This window comes from Orbicella franksi, chromosome 3, assembly GCF_964199315.1.
Source record: "Orbicella franksi chromosome 3, jaOrbFran1.1, whole genome shotgun sequence".
Lineage (NCBI taxonomy): Eukaryota > Metazoa > Cnidaria > Anthozoa > Scleractinia > Merulinidae > Orbicella > Orbicella franksi.
In genome coordinates, this window is record NC_138147.1 from 1,359 (window position 1) to 17,744 (window position 16,386).

Here is a 16,386-nt window from a genome sequence, read left to right on the forward strand (position 1 = left end):
GTCTTCTCCAGTCTGACTCTAGGTTTTGGCAGGGGGGGGGGGGAGGGGGGAAGGGAGGGGTTGAGTGAGTGCTGTTTTCATTTCCTTAGTATGTTTCGGTTGGTTCTTTCTTTGTTTTTTTGGTTTTTTTTTTCGCAGAAAACCACGTGACACTTAGATTGGCTAGTTGAAGTAGCATTCGATCCTTGACGAGATAAACCAGCGTCCGGTGAAATGACCAGGAATTGTTCTTTGCTGTACGGGTTCTGGAGTCGCTGGAGTCAAGTGCTTGCAGACGGCTAACTGCATGCGTGGGGGTGAGAGAATCCTAACATTTATTTCATATCTGATTCTAAAATCTATCAGTTTTGCTAAGACTTGCAACAAATCTTTGGACTCGCAATATTTTCAATGTTTTGAATATTTGAATAGTTCTCTCTATTTCAGCCAGTATCATTTGATATTTCATATTTAAGTGTATATTATTTAATCACGTCAGAGATTAAAGAGTGATACTTCATATCGGCACTTAAAAGTCTTTAGAGTCGTTTATCGGAAGCTGAATTCTGATGGAAACGATTTTTTTATGCTACCCTATAAGGTCCTTCAGCCATAATCAGACCCCTATTCCTCTTGAGGTACCACACGCCATTTTATCATCAAAGAAATATTTTTATCTGGAAAGAACAACTTTATTCTAACAACTACAATATCCTACGAATACATGATATCAATCAATAAATCTATGTCAATCTATGAATGTAAGACCTGGAAAGGGGATTTTGGCTCAGCTAAGGGGGGTTACAAAACAAAATATACACAATAAATAAAACGGTGGACACTTTTATTAAGCTCTTCATTGTGTGTTTTTTGTTACAGAAAAGGGTTTGACATTTGACAATGTGTAACGTCCAATAGGCACTTAGACTGTAAAGACACTACATGTTCCCGTGGGAAGCGCCGAGCCCAAGTCTAAAGCTACAATAATATATTTACATAGTTGTTTCTACAGAGGTTAAAATATATACAATTTTATGTACAACAACATTTACAATAAATAAGACTTAAGTTAACATCGTGTATTTTACAATTCTATTTACAAAACTATTTACAGCAATTCAACTTTTTAGAATGCAAGATTAACAATACATCTTAACGATTTTTTTTGGTATATATGTTTTACATTTTTTTTTATTATTATTATTACATACACTAATTTCAACGTCTATTTACAAAATTTATATAACTTATGCCCTTACCCTTAGAAATATAGCCCCCCTCTTAGCCCCCATTCCCCTCCCTATTGGCATTTTCTGTCTCTCTCCCCCCCGTTTATGTTAAATAAGAATAAATTTAAGACGAGACGGAAAATGTTGCCCCTCCCATACTGACTACCATTCTTCCCCCCCCTCTTCCCCCTCCCCTTCCCCCTCCCCTTCCTCTCCCCCACCCACGTCCCCTCCCATGGCCACCCCACTGCCTTCTCCCTCCCCCTCTTTCTGTACAATCCTTGGCCCTGTGGCCTTTTCTTTTGCAACGCCAACAGCGCACTAAAAATGAAAGAAAGACATAAAATTGTGAGATAAGTTTTTTGTTTAACACATTTCTATTTTTCCTATTTTAGGGAAATTTTCTTGCTAGCGTCACAAACAAGTATTACTCACTCCGATTTAGGACAACAGTCAATCAAACGTCAGATAATATTACAACCAATGAGCAAAAGGCATTACTGTATTTTGCAAGCTTTTTACATGACTGGCGAGTTTGTGTTTCTTTGGCTATCAAGAATTATATACAGACAAACAGAATTTGAAAACTTACTGTTTGAGAGCTTCAACTGCTCTTTTAATTCTGAAAAAGAATATTGTAAGTAAGTAAGAGACTTTATTTTATGAGGGTGACACGTAACAGTAACTAACATTACAAATCATGTTTTGGCCCTCTAAAAAATACAGATAATAAAAACTACATTAAATACTACATTAGCAATAGATATTTACAATGGAAATAGTATAACAATATTTCTAGAATTTGATAAAGCCAGGAAAGAAATTCATCTTCAATAACAGGACAGACGCATGAAAAACTAACGTCAGTTTGTTTTTTTACATAACAAATTGTCAAATTGTCCGCTCTCGCTCGTTGCCGCATCACATAAATTATAAATTCATGTGTCTGTCCGCATATTGACAATGAAAATTAGCCAATGAGCGGGCGAGAATTTCTGCAGTTATCATAAAATATAGTATTGACTGGATAGTGATGTTAGCCTAAGGTCGAAACGTCGTCGTTTTCAAAAAAGTAGTAATGACAAACTTTGGTATATTTACCGCTTATTTCTGCCCTCAGGGCTTCCACATTTTCTTTAGGATCTATAGAGAAACCAACGTGTATGTCAGTTATGTTCTCAACTTTTCCTTTTTTGCAGAAATTTTATAATGTATAACAATGATAATAGAGGTTATTGAAGCTCGTTTCTCACCTCCATCTGTCTTTTCCGGCACAACTGTAGAAAAGACAAAAAAAGTCATTTTCTTACCAATTAAACTTCGAAATCAAACTGCAATTTTCGAACTTGTACTATTAAAAGTTTCACATCCTTTGTCCCTGAAACTTTATTTTTTTGACAGGTTTTTCACATGTTACCTTCTTTCTCCTTTAACTGCACCACCTCTCTTATGTCGTCCCCTGTAGAAAACCAAACAAATGTCATTTTGCAATGAATTAAACCTCAATATCATCCTGTTATTTTAAAACTTTTACTATTCAGAGGTTTCGCACCCTTGTCCGATTCACGTAAAACCTCATTTTTGTTAGTCTGACCTAATAAGGCTATGTCTACACTATAGCGTATAGTTATTGGGCCGGCGCGAAAACCATATAGGATAGGCCTTTCGTTCACACAAAACGTAACGGAGCCAAGCTGCGCGGTCGTTTCTGCTCATACCAGGCCGGAGTATCTTTCATGTCGACATAATGAGCCGTTCGGTATAGTGTAGACAGATCCTAAAAATAAAAATTGACAGTTGTTTATATGTTACCTGCAGAAGGTTCTGTCTCTCCCTTGTTTTCTGCGGGAAAAGCAAAATACTCGTTTTTAGTGTGTATCTTTAGTGGCCTCCACAGTTAGGGCTATGCTAAATTATAACCATCTTTGGCCACCTTTATGACAAGGGAAAAATTCAGCTTCGTAAAACAAATAGAACAAAAGATGTAGCTGCCCAACCATAATTCTACTTTACATTCCTGACCCTGGCCTTAGACTGCTTGAGTAACGCAGCTCTTTTCAGGAAGCTTTGAATTGAGTTAATCTTTTTGTGTGTTTTGTTGTTGTTGTTGTTGTGCTACAAACAGGAATTTGAGAGTTTACCCGTTTGAAAAAGCCCCTAAATTTTCTTTGTGGCTCTTTTAAAAAAAGAAAGAAATGCACAAATAAAAATATCCATTCAGTAGACAAATGAGTAAAGGTGTTACCGTTGGTTTGACTTGATGACATCTTGTGTTGAATGTCTAAACGGGGAAACGTATAACACAAATGCATCGCATTACGTTAATCGTAACATCTTAAATTAACCTGAACAGTTTATTCCACGACTGTAACTGTATCATTATACATAAGTTGTTGACAATCTTTGTCGGTCAAGATGCTTGCCTGAATATTGGCCTCGTTCTTTTGCGTTGTTATTGACCAAGACAAAGGCCAGACGAGCTCTCTTGGCCAAAAAAGCTTGCTAATAAAAGGATTTATTACATGGTGGTGTTGAGAGTTTTTTAGTTTTCCGCGGGAACAATGCAAGCAATGTCGAGCGAGCAAGAGACACGCCCATCTTGCCCGCTCCGAACCGCACTGTACTAGACTACGAGTAGTCCCTCTTTCGCTTAGTCCGTCGTGCGTGACGCGAAAGAAATTTGCGAGAAAAAAATGGCCGCGCGAAATCCTGGGGGCTAGGAGCGCGCGAAAGGAGGGTAGGCGAAATTGGAGCGTTATTTTACATTTGCAGCACTTGTGAGCACTTAATTGACTTTTGAGCAGAATTTGAGCATGTTTTGGCTTTTTGGAAAACATTTCAGCACATTTTTCACAATTTTCCATATGTTAAATGCAATATTTTGTGTTTGAAACGTTTTCAGTAAAGCCGAGTACGAGTAATTTTAGCTTGTCGCCTGATCGGCTGACTGTTGTCATGGAAATGCGCGTGCTATGGTCCTTTTAACCGTGGGAACAGGCGATTTTCATTGGATCGTGACTTCGTGTTTAGTTAAAAGTTTGATAAAACTAGGAATATGTATAAACATCTGCTGGGAAATAAACGTAAACTGCGAGCAATTTTCGTGCACCATTTCTAAATTTCAAGCACTTTTTATAGAAATCGAGCACTAGTTAAGTACTTTTTTGCCATGTTTTGAGCACTTGCGATTTTTCCAGCGCAATCGGGACAGGCCTACCTATCAATGTTTCGCTCGATGTCTAGTTTAAAGATTTAAATTATCAGCGAATCTCCTCGGTTTGTTTAAAATGTTCCTGACCTAGGTCTAGTTCGCTTGCTTTAAATTTTACCGAAATAACGAACGGCGTTCAGATAAGTCTTTAAGGTAGCTCACCTTGGTCCAACTTAACGAGACGAAAGAGGCTGGTTACAAATTTCACGTCAGTTTTATATAGTGCCATATCCTCGACCCCAGGGGCCGCGCCGTTTTTGGTCAGCACCAGGACTCTTGACCTCTGGCCGGGTTCAACACCGGAAGTTCGTGAATCGCGGACTTCCCGTCACTCTGCACATACTCAGAGTCAAGTCTGACAAATCTGATTGGCTGAGAGTACGAAACAAATTCTCAGCGGATGTTCAGAAAATCGGATCCGGCCAGAGGTCGCGATTCTTGTTGCTGACCAAAAGGAGCGAGGCCTTGGGACGAGAAATGATATGGTGCTATCCAAACGGCAGCGGTCTACCTCGTTTGCATGCTGAAAGAATGTCCGTATGCTCAAGGGAAAAGTTTATTTCATGTTAGGGGGGAAATGTATGTATTGTCTATCGATTGCGGGGATTCTTCGTCCTTTTTCGACAGATCAAAAAGTGAACTCGAGGTTACGTTCATGTCTGTAAAGTAACACTCAATGTGATGACGTTTGCAAAATATTGGCGGAGCAAAAACTTTGGCAAGGTAAGGTCCTTAGCACCGGCAATTTAACCACTTACTGCACAATATGCTAAATGCGATTTTCTGAAAGAAATTACTGTTTCCTCGTTACTTTTTTATGCAATGGAGAGATTTTCTCCAGTCGCAACCCTCCTCTTTTATCCGGGCTTGGGACCGGCTCAGATGACAGTTTTCGCACATCTAAGGCAGAGTTAAAAAGCTCTGGGTCGAGTAGGCTTAATCTAGAATAACAAAACTGTATCAAGTCTTCAGGAATATGCCATTAAACGATATTCATTTTTTTTCATTTTGATTGAAACTTTTGGTTATACACCCATTACAGTTTGTTAAGTTACTAACATTTCTGAATATAATAACATCTAAACTTTCATTTTCTGAATTTCCACAAAAAACGACAAAGTAGTTTGCAAGTTAAACGAAAAAGTGTTCAACCCTTCAACCTTTAACTTTTCAACTATCACGCAATAGCAATGGAGTGCGAGCAATCTGATTGTTTTAGTATAAATCTACTCGTCCTTCAAAACTTTATCTAAATCCTCTTCCAAAACGCCAAGAAGCGGCCGTCATTTTAATTACAAGGTACAAGGGCACACTGCTACGCCACTCACTGTCTATCACAGAGTAGACAGTGAGTAGCGTAACCAATCAGAGAGTAGCATTCGTGGTAGAATGCTAGTAGATTTATACTCATAATGGTTAGATGTCACTGCAAGTAACGTTTTGTCGCTTTTAATTAGCAATGTATATGGGAAAAAGTTAACTTGCTATATCATTTGTGCTAACTTGAAACTTGACAGAAATAACTTTTTAGCAATTTTACAAGTTTAATCATATTTTTATCGATATGAAACTTCCGTTTTTTATGTTTCCTGTTACGGTTTTACTTTGGGAATCTAAAAGTCTGCACTCATTTGACCATAAATGCTACAAACGAAACTATTTTTCTGCAAACTTTTTAAACGGTATGTTAGGCCCAAAGATAAGCAGAAACGGCCTGAAACATGATAACGTAATGTACAAAGGACAGTAACGATAGAAAATCACAGGTCTAGCGAAACTCATGCTTTGTGAGCTTTCATTCTCACGAGAGAAAATGTGAGCTACACACTTGGTTAACTACTCCTAGTAAACTTAACACAATTAAAATGAAAAATTGACTATGACTTTGAACGGAGTATTAATAGCAATGTGTTCGAGTCTCTGCAGTTCTTTGCAACATATACTTAATTTCGTTAAGTAATGTAATTTACAACCACTCAAAGCAAAAACTGAATTAAATGGAAATGGAATGTGAAAAGCAGTTATCAAAATACCCCTCTTTTCAGTTCTTTCTAACAAAAGTACCACAATTAGTGTTTTCAGTCAAGTTTTAGTACATTGTCGAGGAAAAGGTTTTTGTTATTCATCCTGGTAGATGTAATAATAAAGTGTATTATCGTTTGTCTCACGATGTAGTCACTTGAGATGTAGATCGCGACGTTTCGATTGCTTACTGCTAGTCTTCAGGCGATAAGGTCGACTGATTGCACGGTATCATTTACATCACAAAGGTCGGCTGTGATTGGTGCATTTCGATCCTCCTATTGTTCCATTGTTCTGGCGAGTAGGTGTTCCCTCAGTGGTCCGCTGTTGTACCGTTCTCCTGTTGTTGTGTTTTTTGATCGTGGGCATCCATGCTTCAGGAATTTCAATTCCACTATCCTTGTTGATGTTATTAGGGTGAAGTCTTATGTGAATAGCTTCCTTGACCCTACGTGTGTACCAGTGAGGATCTCGATCAATAAACTTGACCTCATTCCAGATAGGATAGTGGCCGGTCTCGTGGGTGTGTTCAGAAACGGCGGAGGTCTGAGTACGGGCGAGTCGTATATCCCTGTCGTGCTCTTTGATCCTCTCCTGCATAGATCTCCCTGTTTCCCCGATGTAGACTTTGCCGCACTCACAGGGAATCCTGTAGTCAACACCATCTTGTTTAGCCGGGTTGACGGTGTCCTTTGGTTGCACTAAGTGTGACCGAAGTGTCGTGTCGGACTTGAAGACGGTGCGAATGCCTTGTTGTTCAAGGCAGCGGTGGAGAGACTCCGAAACTCCTTGGACATAAGGTAAAACGGCGTTGGATTTAAATTCCGCGACGGGCTCTCTTCTTGGGGTTGTTCGTGCTTTTGTGATCTTCTGTACAAAAGAGGAGGGATATCCGTTAGAAACAAGTACAGATGACAGATGTTTCTTCTCTCCAGTGATTACTGATGGTTTGGTCACGACACGTTTAGCCCGGTCGTACAAACACTTCACAATACCGCGCTTTACTGACTGAGGGTGGTGTGAATCATACGCTAGGTACTGATCAGTATGTGTTGGTTTCCTGTAGACACTGGTGGTAAGGCGGCCATCAGGTACATTGTTTTCATTTTCAAAGATTTTAAGTTGCTCGATCTGTAACATTAAAAGGCGCGTCCAGTTTTGCCAATAGGTACCGGAGGCTCCATTACGCAGATAATGCTGTACCTTTCAAGCCCCAACCCATCCTTTTGAGCAAGCCACTTGAAACTTATTACTTTTCGTCTTATTATGAAGGAGACCTCCAACTCACCGTCATCTTGGTCAATTTGTAATACTGCTTTTCACCCACAAGTTGAATCTGCTTGGAATTCTTCGTCATGAAGGTAGCTACTGCAATAACAAGAACGTTTACCTCACCAGTACTTTTTCTGCTGAGTTGCCAACCGCAGAATGAAGTTTCATCGTATTTGGAACTCCCTCGACTTCTTTGTATTTTCTCCCAAGGTATGCTTCTGCCTCACCGTACGCTTCTCATACTCTTCCCAGTTGCCTTGATAGCTCAGTTGGTAGAGAACTGCACCGGTATTGCAGAGGTCCAGGGCTCGAATCCCGTTCAGGCCTGATCTTTTCTCAGGCTTTAAATTCACAACTGCTACAGCTGTTTATATAACTGCGATGATCAATCGTGTCTTCATATCTTTCTCCGCAGTTCAAATATATGATCTTTCATATATTCACTTGCATTCTTCACCGTCTACGCGTATATAACGAACTCACAACATGATCAGCTTCCAGTTGGCTTGATAGCTCAGTTGGTAGAGCACTGCACCGGTATCGCAGAGGTCATGGGTTCAAATCCCGTTTAGGTCTGATCTTTTTTCAGGCTTTAATTTCACAGCTGCTGTGTTTATGTAAGTTGTTTATATAACTACGATGATTTCCGTGACCGGCTTCCAAATGGTTCCATACAACAGGAAACCCAAACTCAGTCTTATGATTAACTGTCACTGCGATTAGCTGTCACTGCAAAGATGCTCTTGTTCCGGTACTGTGAGTTGTGGCTGTCTGTCTATTGCCTCACCCTTCAGAAGGTGTTCTGCTAGTCGCTTTAGCTGGGAATACGGCAGAGTCGTTAGATTTGCGTGTCCTCGGAACTTGCGCACTGCATTATATACGACGTTGAAAAAATCCGCCTTTGAAACATCGTATCCGGAAGAAACAATCTTTGTCCTAATCATGAGGATAATTTTAACATATTTTTTTGTATAACTATATTACCTCCGCTGTAAACATTTAATTTACATTATTTAAACCAGTTGCCTGACATTTTTAGGTTTTTAGTTATTTCTGGGAACTGGTAACCCTTTAACTTTTCAAATCATCTTTTAAATATTTTTATACACTTCTAAATGGATAATAACATGTGTTGTTGCTTAATGTAAATTACCGTTACAGATAACGGAGAATGTGTTCAATATAAACTTATGTGAAATATGTACAAAATGAGCATGGTTTCATTGGAAAGTCCAAAGCGTTAACTGGCTTAAAGGACATTTGAAAAGAAATTTTCTGCCATGTGACAACCTATTTTCAGCAACTAGGGATAATACAAATATTTACTAAAGAGTAACCTGAAAAGCTAATTCAATGACATTTCTCTGGGTATGTCGTTTGGTATTTAAGATCTAAATAAAATACATTTCAGTGATATAGAATGTCAGATAGGAAAATAAAAGAAAGCTCAAAGCGTGTGACATCAATGGTCCCTGTTAGCTGAGAATGGGTGTATAAGGAAAATGATAAAATTAGAAAACGTATGAATTTAGAAGGATGCACTCGTCAATTCAATCGTAAAATTGGACTATATATTTTTATATTGCAAAAAATCGTGGGTCAAAAATATACATATTTGTTATATCTAGACTCCAAAGCCTTCTGTTCACCATCTCGACCCTGGTGCCAAATACTATGAAGATCTCCAGGCAAGGATAATGTCACAGAACTTCACAGCTCCTTCATATATCAAACCTATACCAGGTTTCACGAGAGGGCAAGTTATTATTAAAGGGACACTGCACTTACCACTGAGGGTGGTAAAGGGGGTCGAGATCACGTTTAACGGAAAATAAATTGGTCGTTTCACAATTCACTGGAAGCTGAACAATTATAGTTTTATTTTGCAGAGCAGTACCCGACAAATGATTAAAACCCACTAGGAAGTGAGAATGGCTAACAATAGCGAGGATGGAAACGGATTGCAATATGGATTTTTTAAAAAGCGTTAGGCTGTCAGGTTTAAAAAAATTCAAGTTTGGCTGGAAAATCGTTCAAAGTGTGCAAAAATGATGCTGCTGTGTCGATGTTCGTAACGAAATTGCTTTTAATCGTTTAGTTAGAGCTAATTAAGTTATTACATAAATGTAGGGACCATTTGGTGAATTTATAACAGCTTTTGGCAAATATATCGTGACAGTGTCCCTTTAATACAGCTCTCTCCTCGTCCTTGCCAAATCTTCATAGGATCTCCAGGCAGACTCACTGCTCTTATGTTCACTGATAGAAACAATCAGTAATGAAAGCTATTTATTCAGCATACCTGTTTCGTCTCCTGGCATTTGCATTAACTTCCATCCTGTATCGTTCCCTCCTGCAAAGAGAGGGATGAACAAACTGCTCTCCGGAGAAACCGCCTTTTCTTTGTCGGATAGCCTCCTGAAATTCTTGCCACAAATCATTCGTGACAAAATAGTGATTTGTCGGAAAAGCATATCCTGTACGCAATGCCCTTTTGGCCATCTCAAGCCTTTGTAGTGTTGGAACAGGCTCATCTTCCTCTGGCAGCGTTTCCGCGTTATAGACACCACGAATGTCCAGCAATAGCCTGTTATAGATGTCCACACCATAACAGTCACCCAGGATTCTCGCCTGATCGCAATCTATGTCTCCTTTGAGTCCCTGGAGTTCCTCCTGTAAAAATTGTCTTCCCTCGCGCCACAGAGGTTGTGGTACTTGACAGTCCCTTCTTCCGGGACCCCTTGGCGCCTCTTGTGTGTCAAAGCCTAATAGCCTGCTTCGCATTTCAACAAAATCTGCTGGGACTCCTTCGATCTGATCGAACGAACTGGGGTAGACCCGTTGGACAAAATTGATTTCCTGAACACCGTTTACTTTTTCGTCATTAACAAACACGCCATGTAGCTGTGTAACTCTAAGGTCACATAATCCATCCCCATCCCCGGGAGGTGTGTTTGGAAATTCAAGGGAAATGCGCAGGTACGGTGCGTCACATCTGGACTGCTGTGCCCTGATTACGTTGTTAGGCAAGGGCTCGTTTCTCGCGACCTTTTCATCAAAAAGATCTCGCAAAGCAGGCAGCACAATCTTTGCTTCTGACCAACTTAATTGCACTTGGCCTAGTACGGGGTAACGGTAAACAATCCAGGCAATCCGTACGATATCCCTCCATGCTGTAATTTTTAACGATACCATTCCTTCGTCAATCAGCCACTTCGCAGTATTCAAGATATGCTCATCTCGAATTTTGCTTAAGCTCTCAAGCTGTCTAGCTAATTGTAGTTGCTGCAGAAAAGGATGGGAAATATCTCCCTTCAATTTCTCAGTCATAGATACTATGTTTTGTATCATTTCTTGTTGCGGAATTCCTTCCACGCATCTTAAAACGCTTTGCGCGTGCAAGAGATTCAAATTGTCTCTGTAAGACCTGAACTCCAAGCTAGACACGTACCGCTCGAGATCTTCTTGAGTTTCACCACCGACAATTCTAGCTACTCGTTGTTTTAGTGAACCATGTGCCCTTTTTCTTCTTTTTGGCTGGCTTGGCGTCTCGCTTTCACTTTCCTCCTACAAGTAAGATACAATATTAGAATAACCATCAGGACTTTTGTGCGAATTGCAATTAAGAGAGATTCTATATCAACGCTACGAGTTTCTGGTCAACCTCTAGCCGGCATAAAGAGCTAACGCGCCAAGCGCGCAGCGTCAACAAACTAATCAGGGCGAGGTCTTAGGAAGTAAATAATTCCTGCATACATGGTGAAAATTTAGATTGAGTGTAGGAGGCGCGAACGTCTGAGGAAAGTTCCCTATTTCCTTCCAAACCACGGATCACTTGCGAAACAATATTAAGTCTAGAATCAACACCGACTTGCGCGTCATCGTGCACAGCGCAACTTGTACCTTTCTTAGTGCCCGCCGTGTCCTCGTATTCCTGGTGCGTAGGACAATGAGACAGAGATATTGTATGCATTGTTCTATTTAACAATTAGATTATGAGCTCCAGATTTCTATAAGGTGATAGTTGATGAGGCCGATGGCCGAACCAACTATCGAGAGCGCATAATCTAATTGTTTTAGTAGAACTCTTACTAAAATTTACTTCAAATAACGGTTTCCAATTATTTCTTGACGCATTATTAAACTTTGCGCCTGAAAAAGATCGCTCGGATTTAAGTGCCATTTAAAATCGAAGTTGCGCATCAGCTTTTTCAATAATTTCAACTTTTTTAAAAGTCAAGAAACCCTAAATGTCCTTCGTTTAGGCTTGTCAGAAATTCAATTATCCATTTGCATCAAAATTTTCCTCCAAAACTTTGGAAAAACGAAAAAAAGTCGCCATTTCCAAGACGATCTCCAGCCACTGCACACTAATGGCTGATAGTGTTCAATGGCTCAGTCAATCCGATTACAGCATTTGCATTAGTATACCAGTAGAACTCTACTGATCAAGAACATAGGGTCAAAAGCACTGTTAAACGTTTTTTTTTTAGCAATGCAGAACTTTCTTATATGGAGGTTTCACTGTGTAGCTTTCTATCTCAGTAACGATCTAGTGGCCCGAGAACCTCTCCTCTTTAAGTCTTAGTTTTTATTTGCTTACCTCGTCCTCTTCATCTTCTTGTTCTACTGGGTTGTCTCCTACTTTTGTAGCCGCAGGTGATTGTTCGGAGATAACTTCCTCGTCAGAAACTCCTGAATGCGGAAATTGGTCTTCCTGGGTTTCTTGAGGAGTCGCCATCTGGATTTCGTCCTCCTGGGTTTCTTGAGGACTCGCCATATGGATTTCGAGTGATTGTTCGCAGATAACTTCCTCGTCAGAAAATTGGTCTTCCTGGGTTTCGTGAGGACACGCTATCTGGGTTTCGAGCTTGCTACTGCTGGATGTAGCCTGCAACTCGCTTTCTGCCGTTGCTTTTCCCGTAGCTACAGAAGACTGTTGTGAGAATAACTTCACCCCAGAAACCTCTGTACTTTGGCTTTCTTGGCTTTCCCCGGTGCTGCTGGTTGCGAAAATGTCATTGGGCGCCATCCATGTTATCGCTGGCTGTACAGCGGCAGCATTCTTAAGGACAGGTAGAAGGAAAGTGCTTTCCAATTTGCCTTTCACCTGCTTTAAAACCCTACGTGTGCTTTCGTCACCAACATTACGTACTGCCATCAAGACCTCGCTTTCTACTTCGTAAACACCAATGATCTCAAACCCATGTGCCAGATACAGGCGTAGAGCAGGTACATTGGAGAATCCTCCTGCTAGAACAAGCCAGATGTAGGTACTAGCTCCGTGGGGATCATTCTTCGCTCTATTTCTAACCTCTTCTATGGCACAGGAAAGAAGAATGTCTCCTAAACACAAGGAACGCTTGTCAGCTCTTCTAACACAATAGCTGACCTCCCACATCAGTTTCCGGGTCGTGGCCCTCATGTCGCTGGCAACTGCATGCCCTGAAATAGATGTTAATTTGCTGGCTTCGTAACTCCGTTTTTTGAGCAAAATCAAGCCAGAGGGATCGCTGGACTCCTTCTCGAAGGCGACAATCATGATCTTGTCGTCACTTTTGCCTTCATTACAAAACTGCTGGACGGCGTTCTTGTAACTGCTGACGATCAGCCGGTTGTTCTTGGCTTCATCTGGGCTCAGGATGGATTGTAGTCTTTCTACTGAACACTTCGTCAGTACAGTAGCACCGTCATCGAAAGTCTGAAAAAAATATAGAATTGGATAAGCACATGTTGTAACTAAAGCTGTAACTGTTTGAGAGAGTTTTCTATTTGAACAGAATGACTCTAGATGCGTACAACTCCATAGCATCTGCTCTCCACCGTATTTTCGCGTAAAATGCAGACTCTGCCAAATGAAGGCCAGACCCCGGTTGTTCAAAACCCGAATAACATAACCCGAGGTTAGCGGGATAATTAATCGAGGAATAAAATTGTGTTTATTCACCGTTTAACTATCCTTCGATTAAACTCCATTAAGCTAGTAAAACCGGTCTGTAGCTGGAGTATTAGGGAAGGGAAGGGATAATTATGATGGTTATGATAATAGTGATAATAATAATAATAATAATAATAATAATAATATTAATAAACATTTTTAGGAGGGTGCTATCAAGCAAAAAAACTGGCTATCCTCTAGTGCCCCAGGACCATGGTTTGGTCTCGGCCCTAAGGACTCTAAGCAAACATTACGTGAAGACTATAATAATAATAATAATAATAATAATAATAATAGACATTATTTAACGAGGGTTAAACGCTTAATAACCAAAGGCTAATAAACTTGTGGCCCTCAGAAAATAAAATTATGAATACAAATATGCAGTATAATAAAAGTTCAAATCCTAAACTTATGAGACGCGAGTATATTAATTACAATAAGATTAAAAACTTAAATTTAAAATGTCAAATCCTAAAATGGTCCAAATGTTGCTGCGCTGCGAAGATCGTTTTCCTACAAAATTGATGCGAACTTGTTGTTGAATAAAGAGAAACAGAAAGCCCGATAGTTATATCTCAACTATACTTGTCTTCTATGAAGACTAACAAAAATGATTAAATTAAAATGAGATTTGTACGCTGGGCGAAGCTTACTGAATCAGGCATCACTGAATCACTGATCTTTCATTTTTACATTACAGCATGAAACGATTTCTATTTCTGAGAGCACAAATGTTGAGACTTCTTCCTTCGCACTAGTCGTGTAAAAAACTAAAAAGTTGGCGTATCGCCGAAGAATGGTCCGTCCATATTTGGTAACTACTCAGAGCATTCCGTACCGGGCCCAGTACTTTAAGCAAAATGTCCGCCATTTTGACTTGTTTGTCCGCATTTTCATCCGATTAGCACGTTAATTCACCTCGCTAGGTGGGTTAAATTTAACCTTTAGTTTAATCCTTGGATAGTGCTAATCCAGCTTGGAGAAACAAAATTTAAACACAGGATAAATTTATTCTTTTGATTAGGACAATTTAACCGTGAATTGAAGTAAACTTAATATAAGCAAAAAAGGAGTTCTCTACGGCTGGAAAAAGCCATTATTATTCAGTATAGTCTTACCTCGACCAAAAATGGACTGTGATCGAAACTGTTTACAAAATCTTTTGCCATTTTAGTAATCGCAAAAACAATTCAGGTCAGCTCTGAAATAACAAGTTTCCCTTTCACTTTCAGCGATTTGATCGTGATTATCCAAATAAGCCCTGGGGACGAGGTTGATCCAAATATGGGTGGTATCTTATCTTTCATATGACGTGGTCGAAAAAGACGTGCTCAATTCGCCCGACAATGGCGGCATGTCGAAAAAAGTCTGTAAAATGCTTTTTGTTCTCTGAGTCCGATGTCAAGTGCGGCACGGAATCTGGTTAGTGCTAAATTTCCCTTTTTGCCATCAGAGAGAAATGGCTTGAGTCGCAGAGAAGTGGATCGTCGATAAGCAGACAAGTGAACGCATGCGATCTCGGGGACGAGAAAGGTATTCGATAGCGTTTTAATAATTGCTGTTTTAGTTGCGTTATGTTCATTCTTATCCGACTTTTTCCCTGGTAATACCATCATCACATCAATACGAATTGACCGTAAAACAAACAAAGCTGTGAGGTCAACGCATGCAATTTGTTTTCGTATTTCCTTCGAAAGACAGTTTTATAGATTAGTCACAACACTTCAATGAAAATTATTGAGAAACATTAATCCCAAATGAAGCACAAGCGTGTTTCATTTGCTCATTAGTTATGCATGGGGCATGCGCATGTGTCTCCAAGGAATTTACGCTTTGGAAGACCTCGATTTCTACGGATTGTGCTGAGATAAAATCAAATTACAGACTAAATCTTCGTATTTATAGAGAGCGAATTTTAATCGTAGTAATATTGAAATTGTTGGGTGAGAAAATACAGAAAGATCTCTTACAGTGTATTGACGTTTCGAATAATTCATGATTTCACCATCCCATTATTTACCGAACAGTCAGTTCAATTTTGATCTTTGTTTGTTCTTAGATTTTTTTCTGTTTAGCTGAGTGATTGCATAGTTTAGGGCATCAAATCATGCTAGTAACCCGGTCAACTGAGATCTTTGGAATTACTTCCATCCACAGTTATTACCAGTTTTAATTCAGTATTTTTTCAAAGAGAAATAAATATTTTTCTAACAGTAAGGCAACTTTATCATTTGCCTTAAGCTGCAAAATTATCACTTTCATATATTACTGATTTGTAGTCGTTGAGCTTTTGAACTCTGAAGCCATCTGACTTGCTACTTGCAAAGCTCGAATCTTATATCAACCTCAGAGCTAATGTAACAGCAGTCCCACATATGATCAGCTCTAATTGTGCTGCTGGGCTGAGTGTTTTAAATTTATATTAATGAGACCTCTAACAGTTCAAATCTATCATCTTTCATTCTCCCGGCAGATGATTGATTGAAAATTGCCAAAGTTACACCACTACTAAATCCATGCCTCACAGTTCAACTTCCAGAATTTATAGAGTTGTAACTTGGTTAACCACTCCACATCCATGAAGATGCTTTTAATCTCACTGTATTTATTACATTATATTCCGAGTCAACGATTAACATTTATCATGATTTCATCCCAAGGACCATCGACTGATTGACCTGTGACTTCATTCTTCTAATACATCCTAAAAAACATACCTAAAAATATTCTTC

At 39.6% G+C, this 16,386-nt stretch overlaps 2 protein-coding genes across 2 annotated transcripts; both read right to left on the reverse strand.

The window, feature by feature from the left end:
• Positions 1-299: 299 nt before the first annotated feature.
• On the reverse strand, positions 300-4,490 carry LOC145480549 (uncharacterized). The gene is made up of 7 exons (XM_081458785.1): positions 3,454-4,490; positions 3,021-3,050; positions 2,626-2,667; positions 2,462-2,485; positions 2,310-2,351; positions 1,801-1,830; positions 300-1,529 (listed from the first exon to the last, which is right to left on the reverse strand). The coding sequence occupies exons 1-7, from the start codon at positions 3,518-3,520 to the stop codon at positions 1,333-1,335; spliced, it is 432 nt and encodes a 143-aa protein (XP_081314911.1). The 5' UTR covers positions 3,521-4,490; the 3' UTR covers positions 300-1,332.
• Positions 4,491-6,106: 1,616 nt separating this feature from the next.
• Positions 6,107-13,953, reverse strand: LOC145480503 (uncharacterized). The gene is made up of 5 exons (XM_081458746.1): positions 12,317-13,953; positions 10,016-11,280; positions 8,501-8,649; positions 7,730-7,809; positions 6,107-6,133 (listed from the first exon to the last, which is right to left on the reverse strand). The coding sequence occupies exons 1-5, from the start codon at positions 13,523-13,525 to the stop codon at positions 6,107-6,109; spliced, it is 2,730 nt and encodes a 909-aa protein (XP_081314872.1). The 5' UTR covers positions 13,526-13,953.
• Positions 13,954-16,386: the final 2,433 nt, after the last annotated feature.